The 24740-nt window shown below is 38.2% G+C and overlaps 1 protein-coding gene across 3 annotated transcripts; it reads right to left on the bottom strand.

Moving 5' to 3' along the window:
* Positions 1-107: 107 nt before the first annotated feature.
* Positions 108-24728, bottom strand: LOC112576565 (GPI ethanolamine phosphate transferase 1-like). Of its 3 annotated transcripts, none has more exons than XM_025259113.1 (31): positions 24673-24728; positions 24216-24342; positions 23464-23571; positions 18988-19109; positions 18514-18612; positions 17939-18045; positions 17044-17168; positions 16669-16799; positions 16141-16260; positions 15882-15922; positions 14877-14936; positions 14469-14561; positions 13927-13982; positions 13522-13543; positions 12914-12970; positions 12451-12530; positions 10532-10713; positions 7851-7923; positions 7375-7477; positions 6541-6633; positions 5859-5950; positions 5582-5632; positions 4780-4843; positions 4125-4233; positions 3813-3915; positions 3550-3637; positions 3204-3314; positions 2456-2511; positions 1295-1370; positions 1014-1130; positions 108-813 (listed from the first exon to the last, which is right to left on the bottom strand). In XM_025259113.1, the coding sequence occupies exons 2-31, from the start codon at positions 24332-24334 to the stop codon at positions 640-642; spliced, it is 2832 nt and encodes a 943-aa protein (XP_025114898.1). In that variant the 5' UTR covers positions 24335-24342; positions 24673-24728; the 3' UTR covers positions 108-639. The 3 variants fall into 3 exon arrangements, 2 of the variants coding, with proteins under 2 accessions (XP_025114898.1, XP_025114899.1); XR_003101869.1 differs by having other exon boundaries at positions 763-813; positions 1014-1081; XM_025259114.1 differs by lacking the exons at positions 18988-19109; positions 24216-24342; positions 24673-24728.
* Positions 24729-24740: the final 12 nt, after the last annotated feature.

Raw genomic sequence — 24740 nt, 5'->3', positions numbered from 1 at the left:
ATGTGTATGAGAAAGAATACATGTGTCCATGCTTGCACATCTATATGCTTATTTTGGAACAAGAACACCAGTTACAAATGATCTCTTAAAAACAAAGAACTGAGAACTGGCATGCCATTTTGTCTTTAAAACAACAGAACATAACAAAAAGGTATGTTTATATATATTTTTTTTTAAATTTGAATCTTGGTCATGATTTTAAAAAGTGCATTCTATTCTAAGTGAATTTATATTGGTATCATAAACTTTGTCATACTCCCACAAGGCTCTTACCTTATCAAATCCTTTTGTCAAATTGTATTCAGCAAATAACAGTGTTAATAGCTGTGGACGGTTAAGCGATGGGCATTCTTTAAAGCTGTGATCATGTTTTTTGGCTCCCTACTTTTGTAAAAAGTCTTGTATTTTGGTGCTCAAAAAAACAGGCAGTAAAACGAACACATTGATCAGTGACAGCTGCATTGGGAAGACATGCTATGGACATGTGGTTCATGTACTTAAGGGCAGAATGTCACTAGTTTCAAATTCACCTGTGATTGAAGAACTGTCCCAACAGGAATGTACTGATACATCAGATTAGAGATCAACTGTGGAATCTTATATCCACTGTCTACTTGTTCTCCGACTTGTATTACACCTTTATTTTTGATGAGTTTTACCATGAAGGGGCACAAGTGTTGTGCTGGTTAGGAATTGCGAAAGGCCCATGAAAAGCATGCTGAAGATTGTTGTTGTCATAACAATGATGTAGTGGCTGATAGAGGTCCCAATCTCCAGCCAACTGCCATAGTCTCGTACAAAGAAAAAGAAATGCTGTTGAAGAAGAAAACATGGCATTAGCATTTTCAAAACATAAAATAATCTGTTCCAACACATTCTTGAGACATACATGCTGTCAATAATTTACTGGGTGATTTAATTTCCTGGTACACTAACAAATAACATACACATATGCAATTTTAATGTAGAACTACTGTGTAACTTTGAACTATGTGATGAGCATAAATACTGACCAGCCCCATGAAGTCCGACATGAGAAGAACTAGTAGCATGAGGGCACGCAAGGGCACATGTGTCACCACTTGCACAGCACGCAGTCCACACGACACCAGAACAAATGGTATTAAAACCTACAGGCAACATTATTGTATTATTTTATCATCACTCTCATCATTAAAAAGATAGGAAAACAGCATTCATAAACTGCTGTATTGGTTACTGGAGTCCTATGATGTAAAATCTTATGCCTACTTATCAGTCATCAAGAAAGGTTTTATGTTTTCTCAAAACTCACCTTCACTAGCATCAAGCCACCCATAACAAATGGGTTAAAGACTGTGAGGAAGCAGTACACAGATACAGGATCAAAGCTGAAACACAAAACTGGAAAACGTAAAGGTGAGCTTCAAGAAATTAAAGGGCCAAAAAAAAATTCCTACTTTCTAGAGAGAAATCTGGATACAATGAGGAATCAGGGGGAACAAACAATAAGTATGGAGAGTGTCGTAAATCTGCACAGGAAGACAGGAAGACTAGTCAATAGAGTATAATCACAACTATTGACAACTAAGCAACAGACAAGAAAGAGTTTGAAAATGGACTAGCATTATGTTGATTGATATAATTAGTAATGCTCATGGAACAGATGTATTTTTAGTGGAGATTTAAAGGACTTGATGGTGGGTAGTTGGCAGATATGGAAAGAAAGAGTTCCACTGTTTTGCAGCACAGTAACTAAAAATCCAGTGACCATATGAGTTTTTCTGGTGACAGGGAAAGTGAGGGTACAGGCATCAGACAAAAGAGCAGAGTTGTCCAGGTGGGATGTAGGAGAAGAGAAGTTCAGAGAAATGGTCAGAGCAGGAGCCTGCAAAAAGAAATAAAACACAGCACAGGCAGCTTTTACTGAATGCGAGAATGGATGTGTAGCCAATGCATAAAACGAAGGACAGGAGTGACACGATCCTGTTTCCTAGTTCTAAGCAACAGACTTGCAACAGAGTTCTTAACTTCCTGGAGATTATAAATAAGGTATGCAGGGCAGGCTGAAAGAAAATAGTTACAACCTAGATAAAACAAACATAGACAGGAGTGTTGGCAGAATAGAATGTGGCTGATGGTGCTGATCTTACAAAGCTCATGATAGGAAGACTGACAGTTGTAACTTATCTATGAAGGGTCAAGTCTGCAGTAACAAGAAATTTGCAATTTCAGATGGATGATTTGAAGGTGCTATTGGTGTTGCCTACCTTGACGTATTTGGGCAGACTATGAGTAATGATTGAATTCTTCTCAAGCAGAAGAGGGCATCCGTTTTATCATTGTTAAGTTTAACATTCAATCTTTGACGTCACTAATACAGGTGATATACTTTTGCATATTCAAGACTGCCACACTCTAATCAACATCCCAGAGCAAGGTGGTATCATGCTTATTATCTCTGCTGGCACATTACCTGTTGATGCTGGCTATGTTTCCTGTCCCAAAAAAGGCAGTCATGATGAGAAAAATCTTTCCATGGCTAAGAAAAGCCATCAATGAGAAATTGTTTTAGGGTAAATGAACAAAGTTATCAAACCATATCTTCTGTTTACAATAGTTTGAAGACAACAGTGACATAATGCAACATATACAGTCTATAGATACCAAGTAATATCATGCCTTTAATTTTTCAGTCTGTAGATACCGAACAGTATCATCCCATTAACCTGTCAGTTTGTAAATACCAAGTGATATAATCCCTTCAGCTTGTCAGTCTGTAGATATTGAGCAATATAAAAGTCTTCACTTGTCAGTCTACAGATACTGAGCAATATCATGCCTCCAACTTGTCATAATTTCATGTGGATATACACCTACGCAAAACTGTTTCTCTCTTTCTTTTGCACACACTATAATTCCTGATGCAGAAAGGATTTGTGTGAAGACTGTTACACCCTAGCTCTTCTCTTCTTTTGAGATGTTGATACTCTACATCCAATATTCAGCTGTTCCTAGGTTGAAATGGTACCAGAGCAAGAATGCTAATAGCCGCACATCCCTTGAAGCCAAGGAGATAAATTAGCAGCATATTATCTTGCTATAGCTGCAGGTGTCTCATGACTTAATTATAAGTACACCATCTTCATTAACACGTTAAGGGATCAGACAAGAAAACACCACATAAACTATGGGCTTGTTTCCTATCCCACTGAAAAGGATACAAAAAAAAATGCTCTGCGTATGTCTGCTGTCTCCAGGTATGTGCTAACACTGTCTGAAATCCCCCTCTCATTTAGCAGCTTTTTCTGATGAAATGTCATCTTTTCAAAAACCTGTCAGAAACATCCCAAAATAGTCATTTAGAATTTAATACGTTTGTTAGTATAGGAATTTAGCATAAAAACACAGCCAAAGAAGGGCTTGGTCTTTATGCTCAAGATGATGATGAAAACAACAAGCAGAAGCAGAAAATGAAGCAACAGAAAAATACTGTGTATGGTGAGGACTATGTAAGCAGAAGATAATTTATCTATAAACACAAAAGTATTAGACCACCAATATTCATACCTGTTGCTGGTTCCTGTACATCTTGAACTCCACTTGGAGCCAGGAGTACAAAAGGCTAGTCAGTGATAGCAGGAAGAGACCTTCATAGCTGACTCTATGTCAAGGACATCTTAAAAGGAGCCATTCAGATTAGTACACTGGTACTTTAAAATTTCTAGTGATAAATTGTGTACCAAGTTTGTGGTGATAGAAGGGGTATGGGAAGAGAGTATATATGCTATGTGGTGTGGGAGGAGCAGGGAGGTTCAATGACCAAAGGATACGTGATGCTCATCAAAAGGTATGGAGCCACAAAAGCTAAACTAATGCTGATCAGCCTGTGCTGCAACCCTGTGTTGGTCAGAAGTGGTAGACATGGTGACACAACTGCAAAATTAAAAACCTCTATACACAGCTGAAATAAACACTTCCAGGATATAAAAATTGCTTTGACACCTGAGTCTTTTTTATATAATTACCTTTTCCTCATCTACAGAAATGGCCCACAGAAGTTCGTCTAATATTAACTGCCAATAGTATACACAAAAATACAATGAAACTAAGAAACTGTCGGGCAGTAGTAGAATCTGACATACCTAGGACTGTCCAGCTCATTGTCTGCATAATGAAAGGTAAACCTGATTTGTCAGCAATACTGTCTGATGTTACCTTGACAATAATGGTTGCCACAGCAACAAGCATCAGCTGCAAGAAAAATTAACAAAATTGTGGCAAGTAAATGGTAAAAATCAAATGAAATTAATAATAAAAAATGCTTTAAACACAAATGAAAAGCCCATTTACACTAGTTAGTAATTTACAAGAAGCAAAAGCTACCCTTAAGTATTTTTTTAATTATGTGATTTAGTTTGCTATACAATATGAATTCCCAAAATCACAGAAAATAACCCTGTTCTGTTTGTGTCATGCAAGCCCTCAAATACTGACATAAAAAGAGGGCAAACCTATAACACGCTGTTGGAACGTAAATCCACATCAGGCTATATAGTCAATAGGACTGCATGTTGATCAAGCAAATGCATGTTCCAACAGGGTGTTAAAAAGTTTCTGACAAAAAAATTAACAAGCTGAGGTTTAAAAGACTGTATTCAGTGAATCGAGTATGTGTTCTCTGAAAGTTTGGAGATATATTTGTATCTTGTAATGAACTTAATATAAGCATTCAAAAAAAGGATTCTTTTGTATAAAGAATTAAGGGGCTCATTATTCATCTGTGCAAAACTAACATACCTGTACACACATCACCATGATGGAGATCCTATCTCTGGTTTCATTTTGTCTGTGATTGTGAATCCTGAACATAGCAACTAGTTTTTAGCAAAATCTTTTTCAGATGACATCATACATGAGAAGAATGTATACCTTCTGATCATGCCATATGTTGATTCTAACATTAAAGAATTCTAAATTTAGATTATATTAGCTCTCTGTGTGGTTAAGATATGTATGGTGATCTTGTAGCCAAGTCACCTACTACATATGCACAGGGAAGATAATACTCAAATGTGGTTGTAGGCAGTGATACCTACTGCAGCCATCACCTAGCAGAGCAAACTTTAAAAAAAAAAACCTTTTGCCTCCAAGGCTAGTTCTTAAACTGCTGGTAGAACTCGACTTGCCACTTGCTCTTTTCGTTCTCAACAATCCTTGCCCTCTTCTCAACAAACCTCTTCCCCCACCTCTACTCTCTCTCTGTTGTCACATTTCATACTTGTGTCATTCACAGATTCAGAAAATGAAACTTAACATCACTCAAGCTCATTCATTCTAATACAGCTAAATCATATGAGAAAATATTATCACACTTCTTTGCTTGATTTGTTGCAATACAACAAGCCCTCAAACCAGTGTTAATAATTATTTGTACCATTTCTTGACAAAATATAACGATCATTAAATAGTAAATTTGGCATTATTTGTGGTGCAAACATATCAATAATTGGTAAGAAGACACACACACAACCTTTTTTGTCAAAATGAGGCCAAGAACAGAAAAATAACTGAAAATAACAGAAAAATATCTAAACTTTACCTCCAGATCAGGATGACCCCAGCCACAAATGCAACTAAAGCAGAGGATAACCTGTTCAGCAAAAAAGAAAGCAGAATTTATAAAGCTCAAATAGAAAAGAGAAAACTTGCCTATGCCTCTAGCCCCATTATCAAGATTAGTAAATGTCACTGTAGTAGAAACTGAGCCACCTGAATTTACAAGCACAAGACTACTGCACAAAGAACACTGTATCCTACAAGGAAAAAAAACTGTAAATGGAAACACACAAATCAAAAGGCAAAAACTATTTACTTACACAAGGTTGTAATTTACATTGCCTCCTACTACAGGCAGTAATGGGAAGATTGAAACCAAAACACAACTGCCAATCCATCCAAAAGATGTTAACTGCACATTCAAAGTAAATACATGTTCAATAAATATACAATATACAAATTTTCAATCACTAGACATAAAATATGAAAATGAAGCTTTAAAAGAGGTCGATGGGAAAAAACTTATTCTACTTACATACCTCTTGACAGAAACAAGTCAGCATTATTTTTACACACAAAATGGATAATGAGTATTTTGTGCTGCTTAAAATAAAAGGGAGGCTTGACTAACAATATAGCTGAAAGTGAAGGAAAGTGGGGATGGCAAAATAAAATGTGAGAATTCTAATAAACAGAGGTGTCAAACCAATATACCAGTATTATTTCCATAATCTCTCCACCATCACCTCACCAACCACGTTTCGCAAAAGACTGAAAAACCATCTGTTTCTTTCAAACCAGTCTTAAACTACCAAGAAACACTTCTGTCTATATTTTTTACTTTCCTGGTGTTTTATATATTTGTTCACTTTATTTTTTCTTCTTTTGTTTTTGGGGTTTTTTCTGCGCAATGAGCATTCTTCTGAATGGATACCTGCGCATTACAAATTGACATCATCATCATTAAGTAATCTTTCTGTTTTCACATCTCCCAACACTCACCTTGGCTGTTCTCACTAAAGGTGTAGTGAAAATCCAGCAAGCCATGGCCAGTAGACCAAGAGACAACAATTCTCGGTAAAAGAAACTCATCACCTGTCAAAAATGTAAATGTACCGTGATTTCAATAGCTGTACTACACCCCACTGTAATTTTGTGCATATCATCACCTCTCAATAAAATGCTGTGATTTTAATGGCTATTTTGGGCTTTGCACACATAATCACCTGTCAGTTTTTACCTATAATGTCACCTGTCAATTTTTACCTGTAATGTTACCATGCATATTGTAGCTGGACTGAACACATTCAGCAGAAAAAGATCCAGGCCACGGCACCATTTACTTGTATCAGGACCGATGCGCTCTCCTTGCTCAGGCTAAGACTGCGGCCCTAGCGCCAAATCAGTCTGTTCTTCTTTGGTTTTCCAGGGAAGAGGATAGAATTTCCCAAGGAGAATTTTTTGCTAAAATTATGACTCTTGTTTCTTGAGTGCGTTGTCTAATCTATACTTCGCCTTGTGTTCTTTATTTTCCTGTAAACTACACACCCACACTTATCCGACCTTGGAATCCACAAAACAAGAACTGCCAACGGCACCCACTACTTAAACAAGTGCTCCCGCTACACTATCATAACTCCATAATGTAAACCAGGTCTTCATCTCCCAAACTAATCAGAAATGTTCAAGCAAAAGCAAACAGCAACTCATCCATACATAAAATAATGCTTAGCTTACTTGGCAAATTCAAATAAATTTAATTTTTAAAAGCATTCATCTCACAAACTGAAGCTGTACATGATTATCTTAGTACTCTGTACACTGGCAAAAACTCACCACAATTTCAAGTCCCACCAGAGTGAGGAGCACTGTGCAGCATATCTGAAAGAAGCTGGATTCTTGGACTGTTTGCCTTAATGCTATGAAGATAACCTCTGACCTACAAAAATAATGTGTAACCATAATTGTTTAAACGCTATTAAAAAACTGCATCTCAATATTCCAAGAGAGCAGTTGTAGACAATATATGTTCATGCATGCACATGTACAAATGCATGCAAAAGGTCAGAGTGCATGCTCACTTCCAAGTTTCTGCAATCTGACACATGAATATGGATGACATTACTATTCCTTATTTTCCTCCTTTGCTTTTAGAAAAAGAATAGTTTTTTTAATTTGCACTAAATTATTTAAAATAATTACCCTTTGCCATCCAGAAGTTTGGATCTTTATTTCAAAATTAAAGGTAGGTAAAAATAAGTTATTTTATATAGATCCTTCAAACTACAAAGTTCTTTTTTTTTTTAACTCACCCTTCAGTAAACTTCATCCATAAGACAACAGGCAGCAAGCAATAACAATAATTTGTCCAGGACACAGACTGAACTGAAATTAAAGTTACATTTACATCAAGACAATCCAACAAATGCAAAAGCATCTTTTGATAAAAGAAATCTTTTAATCATCCATCATACATCAATGCAAATGAATTCCTTTTATATCTAATAAAAAAACAGCATATTAATGGATACTCTGTGCAGGCCCGGTTCTACCTATTAGGCGAACTAGGCAATCGCCTAGGGCGCAGCGACCGAGGGGGGCGGAAAAAATGGCCAGCTTTTTTTTGTTTTTGTTTTTTTTTTTATGAATAATTTTAGGGGAAAATATCATATTAGCAGGACACTTTTCCTCTGCTTGTAGACTGACCACCACGCTAGTTTCTCAGTACATGTATGACAGGAAAACCCCATTATCCCATCATCCAGGGCGCACTTGCAGTGACACCCGGTTCGCATCGCTATTACCGGTTGTGAAGCGGGTGGCAGTGACCACAGCTAACCAGCAGGGAGGTAGAGGGCGGATTGGGCGGCAGAGGGGCGGGGAAGGGCGTTGGTGGAAGGCAAAGGTGGTGGCGCAGTCATGGAGGGGGGGGGCGCAAAAATGGCCTACTTTTTCTTTTTAAGTGATGAAAAGTGTTAGGGAAAACGATCTTTTTCACAGAATGACATTAGCAGGACACCTGTTCCTCTGCTTGTAGGTTGACTTCACCACCGAGTTTTTCAGTTCGTGTAGTGATGTAGTACAGGAAAACCCATTATTACAGGGCGCACTTGAAGTGACCAGCTAACCAGCGGGGGAGAAGAGGGCGGAGGGGGCGGGGGATAGACAGCGGAGGGGCGGGTTGGTGGATGGGGCCTGGTCAGTGCGGACCCCTACGATGGAGTGGACCACATTCCACTAATACCAAGCTCACCTTTCTTTCTTCTATCTTACTATTGAAGAGGTTCCACACTTATGCATTGAAAACACTGCAGCTGATATCAGGGACAACAACACTGACTTGAGTTTGCTACGCGAGTTTCTCTGTGGTTATGACAACTAAACAGTTACTCAATATTGTTTACACTTACGAACTTTCAACCCCAAGGAACTTAGCTAATGTCACGAACGCGTTCTTAGTTAATAAGAGTATTAAAGTCTTTCGCAGACAAACATCAAGGTAGAGCCATTTGAAGTTTATAGCATATCTACTTACTGACACTGATGGCCTATAGTCTTGTACTTACTGTTGTGACTCATGGTCGTGAATATTTAACTTTCTTATTAATTATTAAATTTCTGTTCGATTGGTGTATTACGCTTAATTTAGTTGTCAAATTGTAATGTTTGTTTTTATTATCTAAGAGTGCATCTGTTTGTCTACAGTTTGAACGGATAGCTTGTTGTTTTCCTCCATTGACAGAATATTTTAAATTGGTTATTAAGAGATAATGCGTACTAAGACCTACAGTCTATATACTTCTCTTGTTTTCAACAAACCCTATGCTGGACACCACGCAGTGTTGATCACTGGACTGTTTGGGGAGCTGGCCTGACACCATGATTTACAACTTTGCATTGTTAGTGTCCAGAAGACTCTCTCTTGACAGACTCTCTCATTGCCCGCCCACCTGTGAGGTGTGACTTTGGATGGGAACAAAGTAGCTGCTATCAGGGTGGTCTAGATGCTGGAAGCTATGATAGCTTGAGTTTTAGACCACACAGCAAAATAAGACCAGAGCAAGGTGCTACAGATTTCTTGTCTCCATCAGTGTGCACTCCATAAAACCTTCCAGCTTTCTTGTTTGAACTGCGTCCATTGAAGACAGATTTAAACAGATTCAGGAGCACAGTGCATTATTTGGATTTCTTTATGATATCCAAAGCATTTCTGAAAAACCAACGAAGGACATTCTACTATCTTGCGAGGTGTTGGCAAAGGCACTAAAGCACAGAGACAGCAAATTAAGACATTGAAGTGGAGGAACTCTGTTCTGAATTACAGGTTGTGGCTAGAAGACTTCCCGAGCCTAAAATGAACCCCAAAGAAGTCTTAATATTCATAATCCAACATAAGCTATTTGATATTGTGCCGAATGTTGTAGTGTCTCTCAGAATTTTATTGACCCTTCCAATTTCTGTTGCCAGTGCAGAACGGAGTTTCTCAAAATTAAAATTAATTCGGGTTCGCTGGCGAGGTGTTGTTGCGGCCCTCTGCTCCTCGAGGAGTAGCAAGGAATGATGATGATGATGATGAAAAACTCTACGAGATCAACAATGTTGCAAGAGAGACTGACTGGGCTGGCCACCATATCTATTGAGCATGACTTGGCAAATGCACTCAATCTGAAGGAACTGATAACTCGTTTTGCACAGTAAAAAGCAAGAAAAGTGAGGTTTTAAGCATCAATTTCATGACCAGGACAACATAAATTGCAAAACAAATGATATAACATGGTTCACGTTTTGTGAGGTGTGTTGTGGGGGGGGGGGGGGGGGCAGAATTTTTCTTTCGCTAGGGCGCAACACAGCCTAGCGCCAGCCCTGACTCTGTGTGTACTCAAGCATGTGCTTGTTGATAGACCCAACATGATCAATCATATGCATACGTTTCACAAACACATACAAAATATGCATGCACATATGCATTCCAGACAGGAACGAAAAAACTTACTGTACAAAAGCAGTAGAACAGCAATTCCTAGGGCAGCAAAGATGAAATGGATGGCAGAACAACTAGAAGTACCATACACTGGTTTTTCTTGTCTTTTTTTCAATCCTACTGCTGTGTGTTCAGTCACCAAAAGATGAAGTATATAGCCCATCCATCCAATAAAACTTACAACAATGCTGAATCTAAAATTAAAAAAAAAAGCTATATCAACATATGCTACAGCAATGGAATAATGTTATACCCAGTAGATAGTATTAGGGTTTGCCTTAGATAGTTGAATGTGAGATTGCATAATTAATGTACATTTGTTGCATCAATATCAATTCTGTCATGTTTCATTTCACATAAAAAAAGAATGCTTGTTGTGAATGGACTTTGTGAAGTGACTACAGTAGTTAAGTGAGAAAAAGCCATAAAGGATGAGGATGTGGAAGAAAGGTAATGATCTTCACAGTGGAAGACATACTTTTAAAGAGAAAAGCACAGTCTGACTGACTGACATCAATGACTCTGTAGTCTGTTTCACCCCAATCTTCATGATTAAACATTATTTTCCTGGTGATTTGTTTTAGTTCTTCAGGGACTGTGCATGACTCTAATGAGAAAACTATGCCATATGCTCTAACAGAAGGAGGATTACATCCCTCCCATAGAGCTTCTTAGAAACTGTGCACAATTCCTGACTCATCCAGCCTCGCTAATAAGAGGGCTAGGGCAGCAGGTTGTATGCAGCAAATGAAGAATTCTTCCATGTCAGTTTGTGACATTATCTAAACTATCCAAGCATCATTGACTGACCTAATGGAGATAAGTATACTTTGAGGTATATGTTTGAGTATGTGTTCTGGTGTAATATTAGCTGAACAAATTTATTATATATGGGAATGGGTACTTTTCAGTGATGTATCTTATTTTCCATTGTTGCATGCATGTGCAATTAGGAACAGGATAATGCACTATCATATGCTATAGAAACAGGATAATGATATATCATCATATGGATTAATTATAATAGTGTATCACTTTAGGCATTAGATTAAGCAGTGAATTCATAAACTATCACTTGTCTTTCAATTATGTTCTGATTACGGTGTACCACTGCACATCAAAGCAGAATATAATACAGGCAGTCCTCAGGTTATGTCAGCCCCGAGTTCCCATGTTTTATGGTTACGACACATCTTTCATTTACTGTATAAAGCCTTGTTTCGACATAAGCGGTTTTGCGTCGTAAATGTAATAATGCGAACTTTGTGTTTCATTTCATTATTAAACATATTTTATATGTTTCTTTTGATAAATGCTGTGCTAGGATAGGTGTTAGGATAGGATAAGTGCTTACAGTATGCTATTTACATACAGTATGTACGTCTGTTCCGACTTACAGCGAAATTCAGTTTATCACGCAATGTAGGAACGGAACAATGTGGTAAGTTGAGGACTGCCTGTAGTTTATAATTCATTATGTTTTGAATATCGCACAATAATGCACAATAAATCAGATTTATGATAGTTATGACCACATTATGACAGTTTGTTACAACCACACTATAGCATTAAAATAATTGCATAGACGCTTGCTTATGCCCAAAAGCAGGGATACAAAATTCTTCATACATTAAACCCCCACTGTATTAATGAGACAATTAATATTCCATTTTATATTTAATGGGACACTGCAAGTCATACAAAAATTACACCTGAGATGATGTTCATATTCTCACAAGTGTATGCTGCTCTGCTGGCCTTGCTATATTTATTTCTGACAGATCTAATTGATAAATAACATCCATTGCTGTTTTTATTTACTTTCACATTACTTGATATGCACAGAGGTAATGAGGAACACAATATGACATAGGTATGAAAGTATCAATCATCAAATTTACCATCTAAAAGTAAATTTAGCCATGCCTTACCCTAAAAACAGCCTGTCATATGTTTGGTAGTATCGAAGACCTTTCAATGCTGTTTGAATCACATACCTACTCTCAGCAATCTGTAATGAATAGTCAATGTGAAGGTGCAGCTAAGTGCGCATTAGTAATTTTCTCTATGTCATTAAAATATCACTGCACAAAATACCTAAATGTTCAAACAAGGGCCAATGTAGTAAGCAGAAATCAAACATGGAATATGCTAATTTGCACATTTTAAAATTAAAACTTATTTTGACAATTTAGAAACTTTTATGACAATATTTATACTTAAATATTTCACAATTTGTTGTTAACATCAGTGAAAGGGAAAATTAAAGGCATTCTTTTTCTGAATGATCGAAGAATCATTAATAAACAGAAAAATCTATTTGTGATCTCTAGTGCCAAGTATGTTAATTACAATCTTATTCCATGCATAATTCAACGAGTAATGTGTACTTACTGCGTCTTGATAATATCCATTCTTTATGAGGTTTCTGATGTTCTGAGTCAACTCAACCTGGAATGAAAAATAAGCTATGGCTGACCATGTTTATTGATCATGGAAATGATATTTTTGGTAAATCAAGTGCTCAGTATCTACAGGCAAAGTTTCTTTTTCCTGTCATTGGTGATGCTAATATGTGGGGGTTTTCTTTTCACAAGTATACAATGGTAGAGAATCATGCATTTCCTTTTAAACAAATCTCTTAAAGATAAAGGATTATGCAAAAATAAGTCTGAAACTTTCTTTTTGAAGACAAAATAAAGGTCATTCCCTAACCTTTTTTCAGGTCATTTTAGAATGAAGTGTTAGAGACCTCACTTTTGTGAGGGTCAGCTTTATGCGAGGCCAGTGCCCATCTCTTCTTACTGCCTTACCTTAAACCTAGTGCTCTATAGTACCCATTCCCAACAGCTGAGTCAAGTGGGGGAAGTTTGCTGCACTACACAAGTATAAAACCAGCGTGCCTCTTAGTTCAAATGCTAGTGTTCTAACCACTTAGCTATCCACTCTATACTGAAAAATTAAGTCAGGAATTTTTCTCATTTTTCTGGCCAGCAACTCACCTGTTTAGATGGCGTTAATTCTCTGAAACACAACATAATTTTCAGATGCAAATAACTCTATATTTAAGATCCATAAATGCAACACAATCTAATTCTACAAAATTAAAAATATCAAAGTTGTCTGAAAGAAGGTATTATTTTATTTTATAATTGTATATAATATTTCTTTTTACAACCACCAGGTGAAAATACTATCTTTAACACTCTCCCTTATATGTATCAGAATTTTTAGTTAGTGTGCAGTCTCATTTCTTGTCTCAAGTGCTAAGAGCATGCCCCTACGAGTGTGAGTATGTACTATACAAGTCATGCATGTATTACAATTATTATTATTTTGTTTGAGCAGTGTTACCCTTAATTTACTGGATTAATTTTGGATAACAAGGACTGTAAACACAAGCTTACTGAAATGGGCGAAAAGTAGCTGAAATTGTTCTCTCCTTCACCTGTGCCCTTTTAACCTGTTGAAATATATTGGTCATCTTAGTTTTTCATTCAGGCACTGATCCAGACCATAATATATTATAATTAAAATCCCTGCTTATGATTTAAATTTCAGTGGGTAGAAACAATGAAATTTCCCAGTTGTTCACTGCCAAAATTCTGCACTCTTCCTTCAATAAAAATAATAAGACCCATTATATAGGTCCTGCCCTTCTTTCTGTGCTGTACAAATTTGGAAAGTCTGAAAGTTCTCTACTTATTACAATTTTTCTGGCTGTCATTCAGACAAAGTATATCACAGTACCCCCTCCCTTTCTTTCTCAGAACTCTGATCAGTGCCACAAGTGGCTTTAGGTCTCTAATGGGCTTCAAATCAGCATTAGATCTCAAATGCTCACTAAATATAATCATGAATCCTTTATCAAAAAGCAATTTTCTCAAACTGCAAACTTAAAGCATATATAGGAATAAGTAAAGGATTGTAACCAGCAAACTATGGCCACCTGATACTGTCCCAGAATCTCGAGAGCATTAGCATATAAGCCCTCTGCCTTTTCAAAGTCTGAGGCATTCAAATATCCCAAGGGCAGAATACCCTGAAAAGAGGATATATATACATTTAAATAAAAATGGCCATAATATATAAAGAATGATCTAAAAGGAAAATTTATACCTCGATGTAACTGATTATGTTTTTTAAATGATTATAGTTCAAAATATTTGATGATTTCTCTTGATGGTCTCTAAATGCAAGAACTTTTGATAAGGCAAGAAATATATTTTGCTATTATGATGCTCAAACAATATAATCATATAACAAATTGGCATATCTACATAAACGAATTTGCATTTGGAATTCAAAAAATATAATCAGGGTATAATGAAATTAGAAGAAAACATGGAGCACTTACAACGGAATTTACTGGAAAATGTAACCCTAGCAAGAAAGCCATTAAAGGTGCTACATCTGCCTGAAAGAATGAGTTCAAATATATATACACATATGCATGTGTTGTTCCCCAGTGTCATCAGCCACATTTTTACCATTACTGCCAAAGAAAGTGAAAAATAACATTTGATACTAGCAGGACTCTAAATGAACAATAAATAAAAACATATAGTTAAGTTAGCCAATAAGTGATAATAAGTCTGATATAAATAATTAATAAACAATTAGTGAGGTATAATTCTTATGCAAGATAGACCAGATAAGATTAAATGATGAAACTGATAAGATATTATACTTTCTATAGAAGACTCGTGTGCGGACGTTTTGCCGACGGACGTTTCACCGCCGGACGTTTCGGAGCCGGACGTTTTGTCGACAGGACGTTTCGCCGCTGGACGTTTCGGAGTCGGACGTTTTGCCGACCGGCGTTTCGCAGCCGGACGTTTCGCCGCATTATGTCACAGAGAGAGAGAGAGAGAGCTTACTTACTTCTCAAAGAATGAAAGTAACTACTAGATTACACAATAATTCTTTATTTCAAACAAATTTTACACACAGACTTCACAGACAGTTCACTTTGATTGTCACAGATTATGCGCAACAGCTTTGAGAGAAAACATTGATACAATGGCGAGAGAAATGTGTGAGCTAACGGTTCACATGAGGAGGGATAGTGAGAGAGAGTCCACTGATACATTGATACAATGGCGAGAGAAATGTGTGAGCTAAGGGGCGTCCCACACTTGACTTCGGCTAAAGGTCCCGCGTGAAATGCCGAAATGAAGTGCCCCGCGCCGAAACGTCCGGCGGCGAAACGCCGGTCGGCAAAAGGTCCGACTCCGAAACGTCCGGTGGCGAAACATCCGGTCGGCAAAACGTCCGGCTCCGAAACGTCCGGCGGCGAAACGTCCGTCGGCGAAAAGTCCGTGTACCAGAAGACTTCTCAGTTAACTAAAGTCAGTCTTACCTGCTCTATATCTGTTCTAGCCAAATGCTGAAGATGCCAATCTGCAAATGAAACTAAACTAAGAAATATTTCTAAACTATTTGCAAACTATTTCTGCAAGCCTCAACTCTTCATAAGAGAAAATGAACATTGCAAACATGTAAACTAAAAAAATATGCATTTTATCAAACTTTTAGATTAAGCTCCCGACCCATATTCATAAAGAGAAATTTCTCCAATACTCAAAAATACTGTTATACTACAACAAAGTGATTCTCACCATCGCAAAAGCCATCACTGTAGTTTCCACATGAGTCTGCTAATTCTGGACCTCGAATTCCTGACCCCCAGACCACTATTGGGGTCAAGGTCTCATGGGGATGGCCTGCCCCATGAGAGCCTAAAATTTACAAGGTTTTAGTGGCAATGAATACAGAAAGATATTGCGATAAAATTCTATGATAAAACACTTTATATTCCTACTCTTCTAATCTACCATCTGCTATCAAACTCTATTACTCCAAACAACTGCTTTATTCAATTTTGATCAGTCAGGAAAAAACCAACAAGCATAAGCTTGCTTTTATGTGAGCACAAGGATCTGTTGATTGGTTCTTAATCAGCAATGAAGCATACACTGCACTTTTTCCACTCCTATCTTTTTTCATAATTAACAGATCTTTATATAATATTCTTTTTGATCAAATCGTTACTACTGACTACAAATAAAGACACTCACAACACACTCTCTCTCCCCAAAACACAGTCTCTCTTGTACACACACCCCCACAAAGGGTAATTCACAAACCCCAGTTGGTCATGCCATGATCCGAGGTCATCACATATGTAGTCTTCCTATCATTTGCATAAAAGTTTTCGATGAGTCCCACAACTTTTTGAATCCCTGCATCCACTAGTTTGATATTCTGCAAATATTCCCTAAAAGAGAGATTTAACACTTTAAAACTTATGTTTAATTGCATTCAGCGAAGAATATAAGGTGCATAAAAAACCCATATCAAAACTGATAATTTTTTTTTTATGCTAAATGCAGAAACACGTATCTGTGTGCATGTGCATGCACTGACACTTTCACAGACATAATTACTTGAAAAAAAGGAAAAATATTGCATGCTGATTGATCAAAACAGCAAACATTAAATAATGGTGAAAAATTTCTTACATGGAATATGGTTTGCTGGAATGCCCTATGGTGTCAGTGCCCAGCAAATGCAGAAAAAATACAAGTTTGTCCTCGTGTAATATTCGTCTCAAAGTTTCATTGTTTTTTGATGACTCAAAGAAATCCTGCAACAAAAGAAGATATGTCACTGAAGGTTTTTTTTAAGTAACTAGTACTTACCAGGCCCTGTCACCAGGTAGATCATTTCTGGAAGTTTTTAAAAGAATAAACAGTCAATCTGCTGTTAAAGAACAGTCTTCTTTATCATGCTATGAAAATCTCTTTGGGTGACATTATGATGATGTCTCAGGTTATGCTTTGATTCTTCTTTCTATATCTAGTCATCTTCTAAACTTCATTGCTCTTGCACATCTACTTTTAAGTAATGCTGGGATTTCTAATGTGATTTGTGTATGGTTATACTTCATTGAGTTCCTATTTGTTTATATATACAAGTGTCTTGTGAATACAAACTCAAAGAGATGATTTTTACAACAGCAACAAAAAAAAAAAAAGGATGTTATGGTCACAAAAGTCTTCCACGGTAGTCACAAAAGCACCCAGTGTTAACTATGTTACCATGCATAATAAGAAATTCTTTAGCAATTATAAGAAGAGAATTTTGTCAAGAAATGGAGCTTCTCTAATCTGTTATGTCCCTGATATGGATTAATGATTTTTTCATGGAGTTCTTTAAAAAAATGGGTGGAAAACATTCATCTGAATCACTTGGGGCTTTTGTTCATTTAGGTTTAATACCAGATATGTACACTCCCCAACAGGATAAATCAAATAACTTCAACTGAATTGATTAAAAGAATGCACAAAAAGACTATACTACTGCCAAGCCTTAACAGTTGCCTCTGATTGATAAAGCATCAATAACTTAACCCACCTGCACTTGCTGAAAGACCCATGTGTCAAGCTGCATTATATTGAAACCAGCAAAATCTTCTAGGTCAGGTGGGTAACAGTTTGTTACAACATGGTTCCCACTGGCATCTACAAAAAACAAAACTGGGGATGCGATAAAGAAAGGCATTCTCTAAAAATAAATAACAACCACTCATGTGCATCTTATCCTTTCTTCATCGGCAGTTACTTGGTAAACACAGATGAAGCATGAAAGATCTTACCAAAAATGAAGTTTCATGTAATTGAATAACTAGTTTTAGTTATATTCTAAACAACAAACTCATCAAATATTTGTAAATTGTGTCTTGAATAAAGTAATCACAGATGGTTTGCTTTGATTCAATCTCAGTATTAAGGCAACATTACATTAGAAATCAAAAGCAATATCATCTCAACTTTTGTAATTATTTCCTGATAAGGGATAGCATAAATTTTTAAAATCTGCTTGTGCTGGTCTTACATAAAGTTCAGTGGTATACTTATGTGCTTTCTCAGATTTCATAAAAACAATCACAACAAAAACTAAAGATAACGGCAATCCTTTGTAAATATTACCTTTCGCAAACATGGGTAAGATATCTGGACTACCCCAAGACCACGTGAAGCGGCTCTCATTGAAAACTGAGTCAAACTCCACGGGGTTTTCTTTCCAGCCTAGTACACAACAAGCATGATCAAGGCCACACATAAAACAAAAATAAGATGAGTCATTGAAGTGCTTTTGCTTCACAATCGTACCTGAATTATTTCCAAGCTGTCAGCTCATTACAGACTTGTCAGAGGGTTTGAATTTTCAAGACAATGAATACTCGACATGCTAAATTATGAATCAGATACACCTCTTCTGACCATTACAAAAGGAATATACCATTTGACATCAAGTCTATGTACTTGAGTATTGATGCAATTTGACCAGTATCTTGCTGGAGAGACTGATCTGATACAGATAATGAGATTTATCTGCTCTTAGTGCTCTGGATTCTTTGGTTTGAAATACCATGACTGTGTGAGGTAAGCTAGAAGTATTACCTTTAGCCACTGCACTGACATCTTCATAAAACCCAGCAATAAGAGCAACATGTCCAGGTCTGGATTCTGTTGGTACCCGGGTGTGAGATACACCCCAAGCTCCTTCCTCCTCAATAATTTTCCTAACATCAGATCAGGTACAGGCATGGCATAATTACTTTCAAGCATGTATACAAATGTCTATCAGTCTATATATTTAAGTATTCCCTTGTAGCCGAGTGGTGGGTTGTGGTGTGACAGCAACAAACTTCCAACACACTCGAACAAAGGAAGGAACAGTCAGCAGATGTGACCCTTTAATCCATGTGCTTGTACAATGGCCATGGCTGCATCATGTTGTCAGAGGCTCTAAAAGTCAGGGCTGTCTCTTCTCGACTTCTCTTATCCGCCACGTCTGTTCCTCCGTCTTGTCTCAGCTCTGCCCTTATATACCTCTCACAAGGCTAAATATTTCGTGATGCTCCTGTATGGTCAAATCAATTTGGGGCTTTAACACTGTCAAGTATCTTCTTTCATGATGCCCCAGGAGGTCCTGCCAAAAACTAACAACAAATGCCGGCCTATCGGACCCTACCAGACTTCTACACCCTACATATTTCCTTCACTCACTCTCTGCCTCTATCTATCTATCTATTCCTCTTCGTGCATCAGGTTGCACATAAGGCCTCAACCAGAGTCCGCCACCGATGTCGATCGGCTGAAACCCGCTCTAGGTGACCCCATGTCCAGCCCTTTCCTTTCATCTCCCTTTCCACTGTTCTTCTCCAAGTTTCCTTTGGGCGGCCTCGTTTTCTTCGGCCGTCTGGAGTCCATCGTAGGGCGACTCTGGAAAGGTCTGCTGTCTGCTGGCGGAGCACATGTCCAATCCATCGCCAACGCCTTCGTTGAACCTGCGTGGTGATGGACTCGGTTTCAGTTCTTCGGTGGAGTTCTTCGTTGCTGATGGTATTTGGCCAAAAAGATGTTAAGTATGCGCCTGAGGCATCTGTTTTGGAAGACGTCAAGCTTGTTACTGATGGTTTTGGTCATCTTCCATGATTCTGATCCGTAAAGGAGGGTGCTGATAACATTTGACTTGAAGATTCTCAGTTTGATCTTCTGGCTGATGTTTTTTGCCTTCCATGTGCTCCTGAGTGAGGCGAAGGCCTGGCTGGCTTTCGCCAGTCCGGGCTCGAATCTCCACTCCGCATCCCCCGGTGTTTGACATTTGGACCCAAGATAGGTGAAACTGTCAACTTCCTCAATCTCTTCTCCATTTAGTTTGAATGCCGTCTTGGACTCTGGCGTTCACTCTCATACTTTTCGTTTTCTTTGTGCTGACCTTCAAGCCAAGGTTTCCAGCTGTTTCTGAGAAGGCCTTTGTTTTTTCATGCATGTCTTGGTGGCGGTGTGACAGCAGGGCAATGTCATCAGCAAAGTCCAAGTCTTCCAGCGTTGTTGTTGCTGTCATAGTCATGGTCCATCTGATCCCTCTCCTCTCACTGTCGGTGGAAGTCTTCATGATCCAGTCCATGGCCAGGATGAAGAGGAACGGCGACAGAATGCAGCCCTGCTTCACCCCGGTACTGACGTTGAAGGGGTCTGTGAGCTCCGTGTCACAGACAACCTGGGATTTGAAATCGCTGTACAGCATTGCAATGACCTGAACAAGTTTTGCAGGGACTCCGTAATGCCTCAGGATCTTCCATAAGGACTCGCGGTGGATGCTGTCAAAAGCCTTCTCCAGGTCGATGAAATTGATGTACAGCGGTGTGTTCCATTCGTTGCTCTGCTCCAGAATCTGTCGCAGAATGAAGATGTGTTCGGAGCAGGATCGCCCAGGACGAAATCCTGCTTGCTGTGGTCGGAGGTCTTTCTCAAGAGTTGCCGTCAGTCTTGACAAAACAATCTTGCTGAAGACCTTGCTGGTGAGGGAAAGAAGTGTTATGCCTCCAATTATTGCAGTCTCCAAGATCTCCTTTCTTGGGTAACTTGAAGATGAGCCCTGTCTTCCAAGCAACAGGGAGCTGCCCTGATTCCCAAATTTGCTTGAAGATTTCAGTCAGCTTGGGAGCTGTCACATTTATATCTGCTTTCAACATCTCTGCTGTTATTCCATCTGCCCCTGGTGCTTTGCGCTCTTCATTGTCTTGACTGCTGCTGTCACTTCTTCCAGGCTTGGTGGGTCTGTGCAGATGTCAAGGTCTATAGCTGCTGGCTGGATGTCTGCAAGCTGAGGGGGATCTGGTCTGTTCAGAACCGACTCAAAATGTTCCTTCCAGCGCTGTAGTTTTTCTGCCTCTCCCTCGATGACATTACCGTTCAAGTCTTTCACTGGTACATCACTGTTCTTAAACCCGTTGTTTAGCTGTTTGTTTATCTTGTACAGTGTCTTCAGGTCATTTTTACTTGCTGCATTTTCTGCTTCATCTGCCAGTTTCTCTATGTGGTCTCTTTTGTCGGTTCTTGCCATCCTCTTTACCTCTTTGTTTAGTTTTGCATATCTTTGTCTGAGTTGTTCTTTCAGGCGTTCAGATCTGGTGCTGATGATTCTTTGTTTGGCTGACTTTCTCTCTTCTATCTTCTTCCATGTCTCTTCTCTGATCCACTGTTCTTTCTTTTTCCGTTGGAAGCCCAGTATTTTCTCTCCTGATTCCTGTAAGACTCGATTGAAGTCGTCTAAGGTCATCTCTTGTTGGTCTCCTAGTGCTTGGAACCTGTTCTTTACTTCCATAGCAAAGGCCCTTTCGATGACTGGATTTTTCATCCTGAACCTGCCAGAGCTGACCAATAATAGAAAAATAAACAAAATAAGGAATAGCACGAAAGCTGTAGGCATAACTGAAATTCCTGAACCTATCTACCTTATAACCCCTGTGGGACCCCGGGGTATGCTTGCCTAGCAAGCATTGTAAGAATAGGGTCCCTGCCATCCAGCCAGGCATGTCGTAAGAGGCGACTAAGGTGGACACCTCACCTAGAGGTAAATTAGGTTGTGGTAGGGCTAAACAACCCCACCATGTAAAAAAAAAAAAGTATGTTACAGAAACTAAACCAGAGAACTCGTCACAGATGGTGGAGGTATGAAGCACACCAGGTGACTGGACTAATGACGGACGACAGCCAAACCCGAAAGGGAGCTGGCGCCCCGACAGTGGATTTACTGAAGCCGAGGCAGAAGTTGAGGGTGGGGTGCTGGAACATCCAGACCTTGTACCAGACTGGCAGGATGCTCCAACTAGTCAAGGAGTTTGACAACTACAACTTGGACATCCTGGGAGTCAGTGAGGTCAGATGGACCGGCACGGGAAAGAGGAGACTAGCGTCAGGACATACCATCTTGTTCTCAGGAAGATCAGACGCTCAGCACTCTGAAGGAGTAGCTCTACTCCTCAACAAGAAAACGGAAAAGGCACTGCTGGAATGGAAGCCTTATGGACCCAGGCTTTTGAGAGCAAGATTCCATTCAAAGTACACCAAGCTGACAGTGCTAGCTTGCTATGCACCAACAAATGACTCTGAGGCAGAAGACAAGGATGCTTTTTACGATCAGCTCCAAGCAGCCTCAGAAAGCGTTCCAGCCCATGACATGTTGCTCATCATCGGCGATCTCTGCCTCTATTCCTGTCTTTTTTCTCTCTCAGTTTTAACTTTCACATGCACCACCCAACACGCACACACATATAACACTCACACTCACCCCAATATTCTTTTTAAGCCCGCTTTTGAGAAACATGATTGCTCTTACAAGGTTTCCACACTAAAACAGTCTCTGCTCCCTGAGCATGAGTTAGTGATTGCCCAGTCCTCTGTCAAAGATCTCTTGAGCTGAGTAAATGTTAACAAGGCTCCGGGTCCAGATGGGATCTGTAGATGCATCCTTCATTACTGTGCTGAACAAATTAGTGGAGTTTTACAACATCTATTCCAGCTGTCTGTGGATTCTGGTCAGATTCCTGATATTTGGAAACTTTCGCACATTGTGCCTGTCCCTAAAATCACTAGGCCTAGTCAACCCAACGACCAGTGTGTGTGTGGAGAGAGACACTATTTCAATATGTACATTGTACATTTATATCATCTCTTTTATATCATGTATACGTATATATTATTGCTAGTATGAGCACTATTTTGAATTGCCCCTGGGGATCAATAAAGTTGTATTGAATTATATTATAGGCCCATGTATATACAAACATTACAAATCTTCATACATATAGTGTTTTAAGCAATCAATTTAATGACACAAAAATTAAGCATCTCACATAAGTAAAGGGAAGAGCTGGTTGATAAACATGAAGAAGTGGACTGGTCATTCCATGCAAGACTTGTTCACCACCACTTAAGACAGGTTTAAGTGGTCAGCTTTGTCAGCCACTGCATCTATTCAGTTGTTCTACCCAAAACCTACAGACTACATGACTGTTCATCAAGTGATATATATATATAAGCAAAATCTATAAATGACACGTATTGCCACAAGTTATGAATTCATACCGTAAATAAAGGGCCCTGGGGTTTCCATTTTCATCCAGCTCATAGAATTTATCTGCACGAAGACCATCTGCTACAAACAGCACCAGCCTTTTAGCAGGTGCTACAGTTCTGAAATATGCCCAAACAGCCACTTATCCAAACAATGCATACACATGCTATCACAGAATAAATGCTTTACAGAAATGACATCTTTATGTATCTTCTCTTTCTTTAAGAATTAGCAAAAGACCTTAAATTTTTATGCAAATTTGTCTTTGAAACTTACCACACGATATGAGATTTGTCAGTTATAGCATGGTAACTCCTAATGGTCATGTCATCTGGTAATGTTAAAGAATAAATCTTTATAAAAAAAAGGATGACAACATAAAATGTATTTATCAGGTTTCACAATTCTAAATCTATCCAATCCAGTAATCTTAGTATCCACAGGCTTCTGGTGAGTAGAACCTTATCTGGGTTAAGTATCCATTTCAATGCTTTCAATTTCACCCATTCATCACCTTACTGAGCAACAAGTACTAGTATAAATCCTGTCTGATTTTCTTTTTATATTATTCAATAATATTAAAAAGTTTCATGTATACTTATGTTCAGGATCAGAGATGCATTAATGATAATCACAAACAAAAGTTTATAAGAAATCAATTCTGTAATCATTAATCTGCAAAAAAGCAAAATATTTAACTCTTGAAATAATCTAGTAACTTTTTAAACTTATAGCTTTCCTCAAATAAGTTAATCAATATTACCTGGAATTATAAGGAGTCATTCCATGAACCAAAGGTGATGTGAAGTATATATCAAAAATAGAATAAAACAAAATAATATGCACAAGAACACCGGCAAGAATAAGCTGCCAGACCCTCATCTCAGCTTCTGTAACAGAAATAATTTGATTTGTTCAAAAGTCTGAATAGTAAACTAATATGATTGATAAGATGATTTCAATAAAACAATGTATAGCGGTTTTACGCGAGCGCACACACTATATGCACACAGAGTAATACTTTGGTATTTTATCAACGAACTCAGTATTAGTATTATTGGTCACTATATTTTCAAACTAATATATCTACTTTTTCTTGTTTTCTCTCGTTTTGACAGACTCCAGATTTTATTTAATCGTGGATCTAAAAATATACATAACAAATAATAAGTAAAATGTTTCTAATAAACAAACTTTTCAATAGCATTTCACACACATACCTCTTCACTTTCTCCGGTTTCGCTCGTCTGCTTTCCCAACTCTTCTCTGTGAAAACTATATCTAGCCT

The sequence above is a fragment of the Pomacea canaliculata genome, linkage group LG12 (genome assembly GCF_003073045.1).
Source record: "Pomacea canaliculata isolate SZHN2017 linkage group LG12, ASM307304v1, whole genome shotgun sequence".
NCBI classification, from domain to species: domain Eukaryota; kingdom Metazoa; phylum Mollusca; class Gastropoda; order Architaenioglossa; family Ampullariidae; genus Pomacea; species Pomacea canaliculata.
Note: the sequence above shows the minus strand (reverse complement) of the source record. Positions and strands in the feature narration are given on the sequence as shown.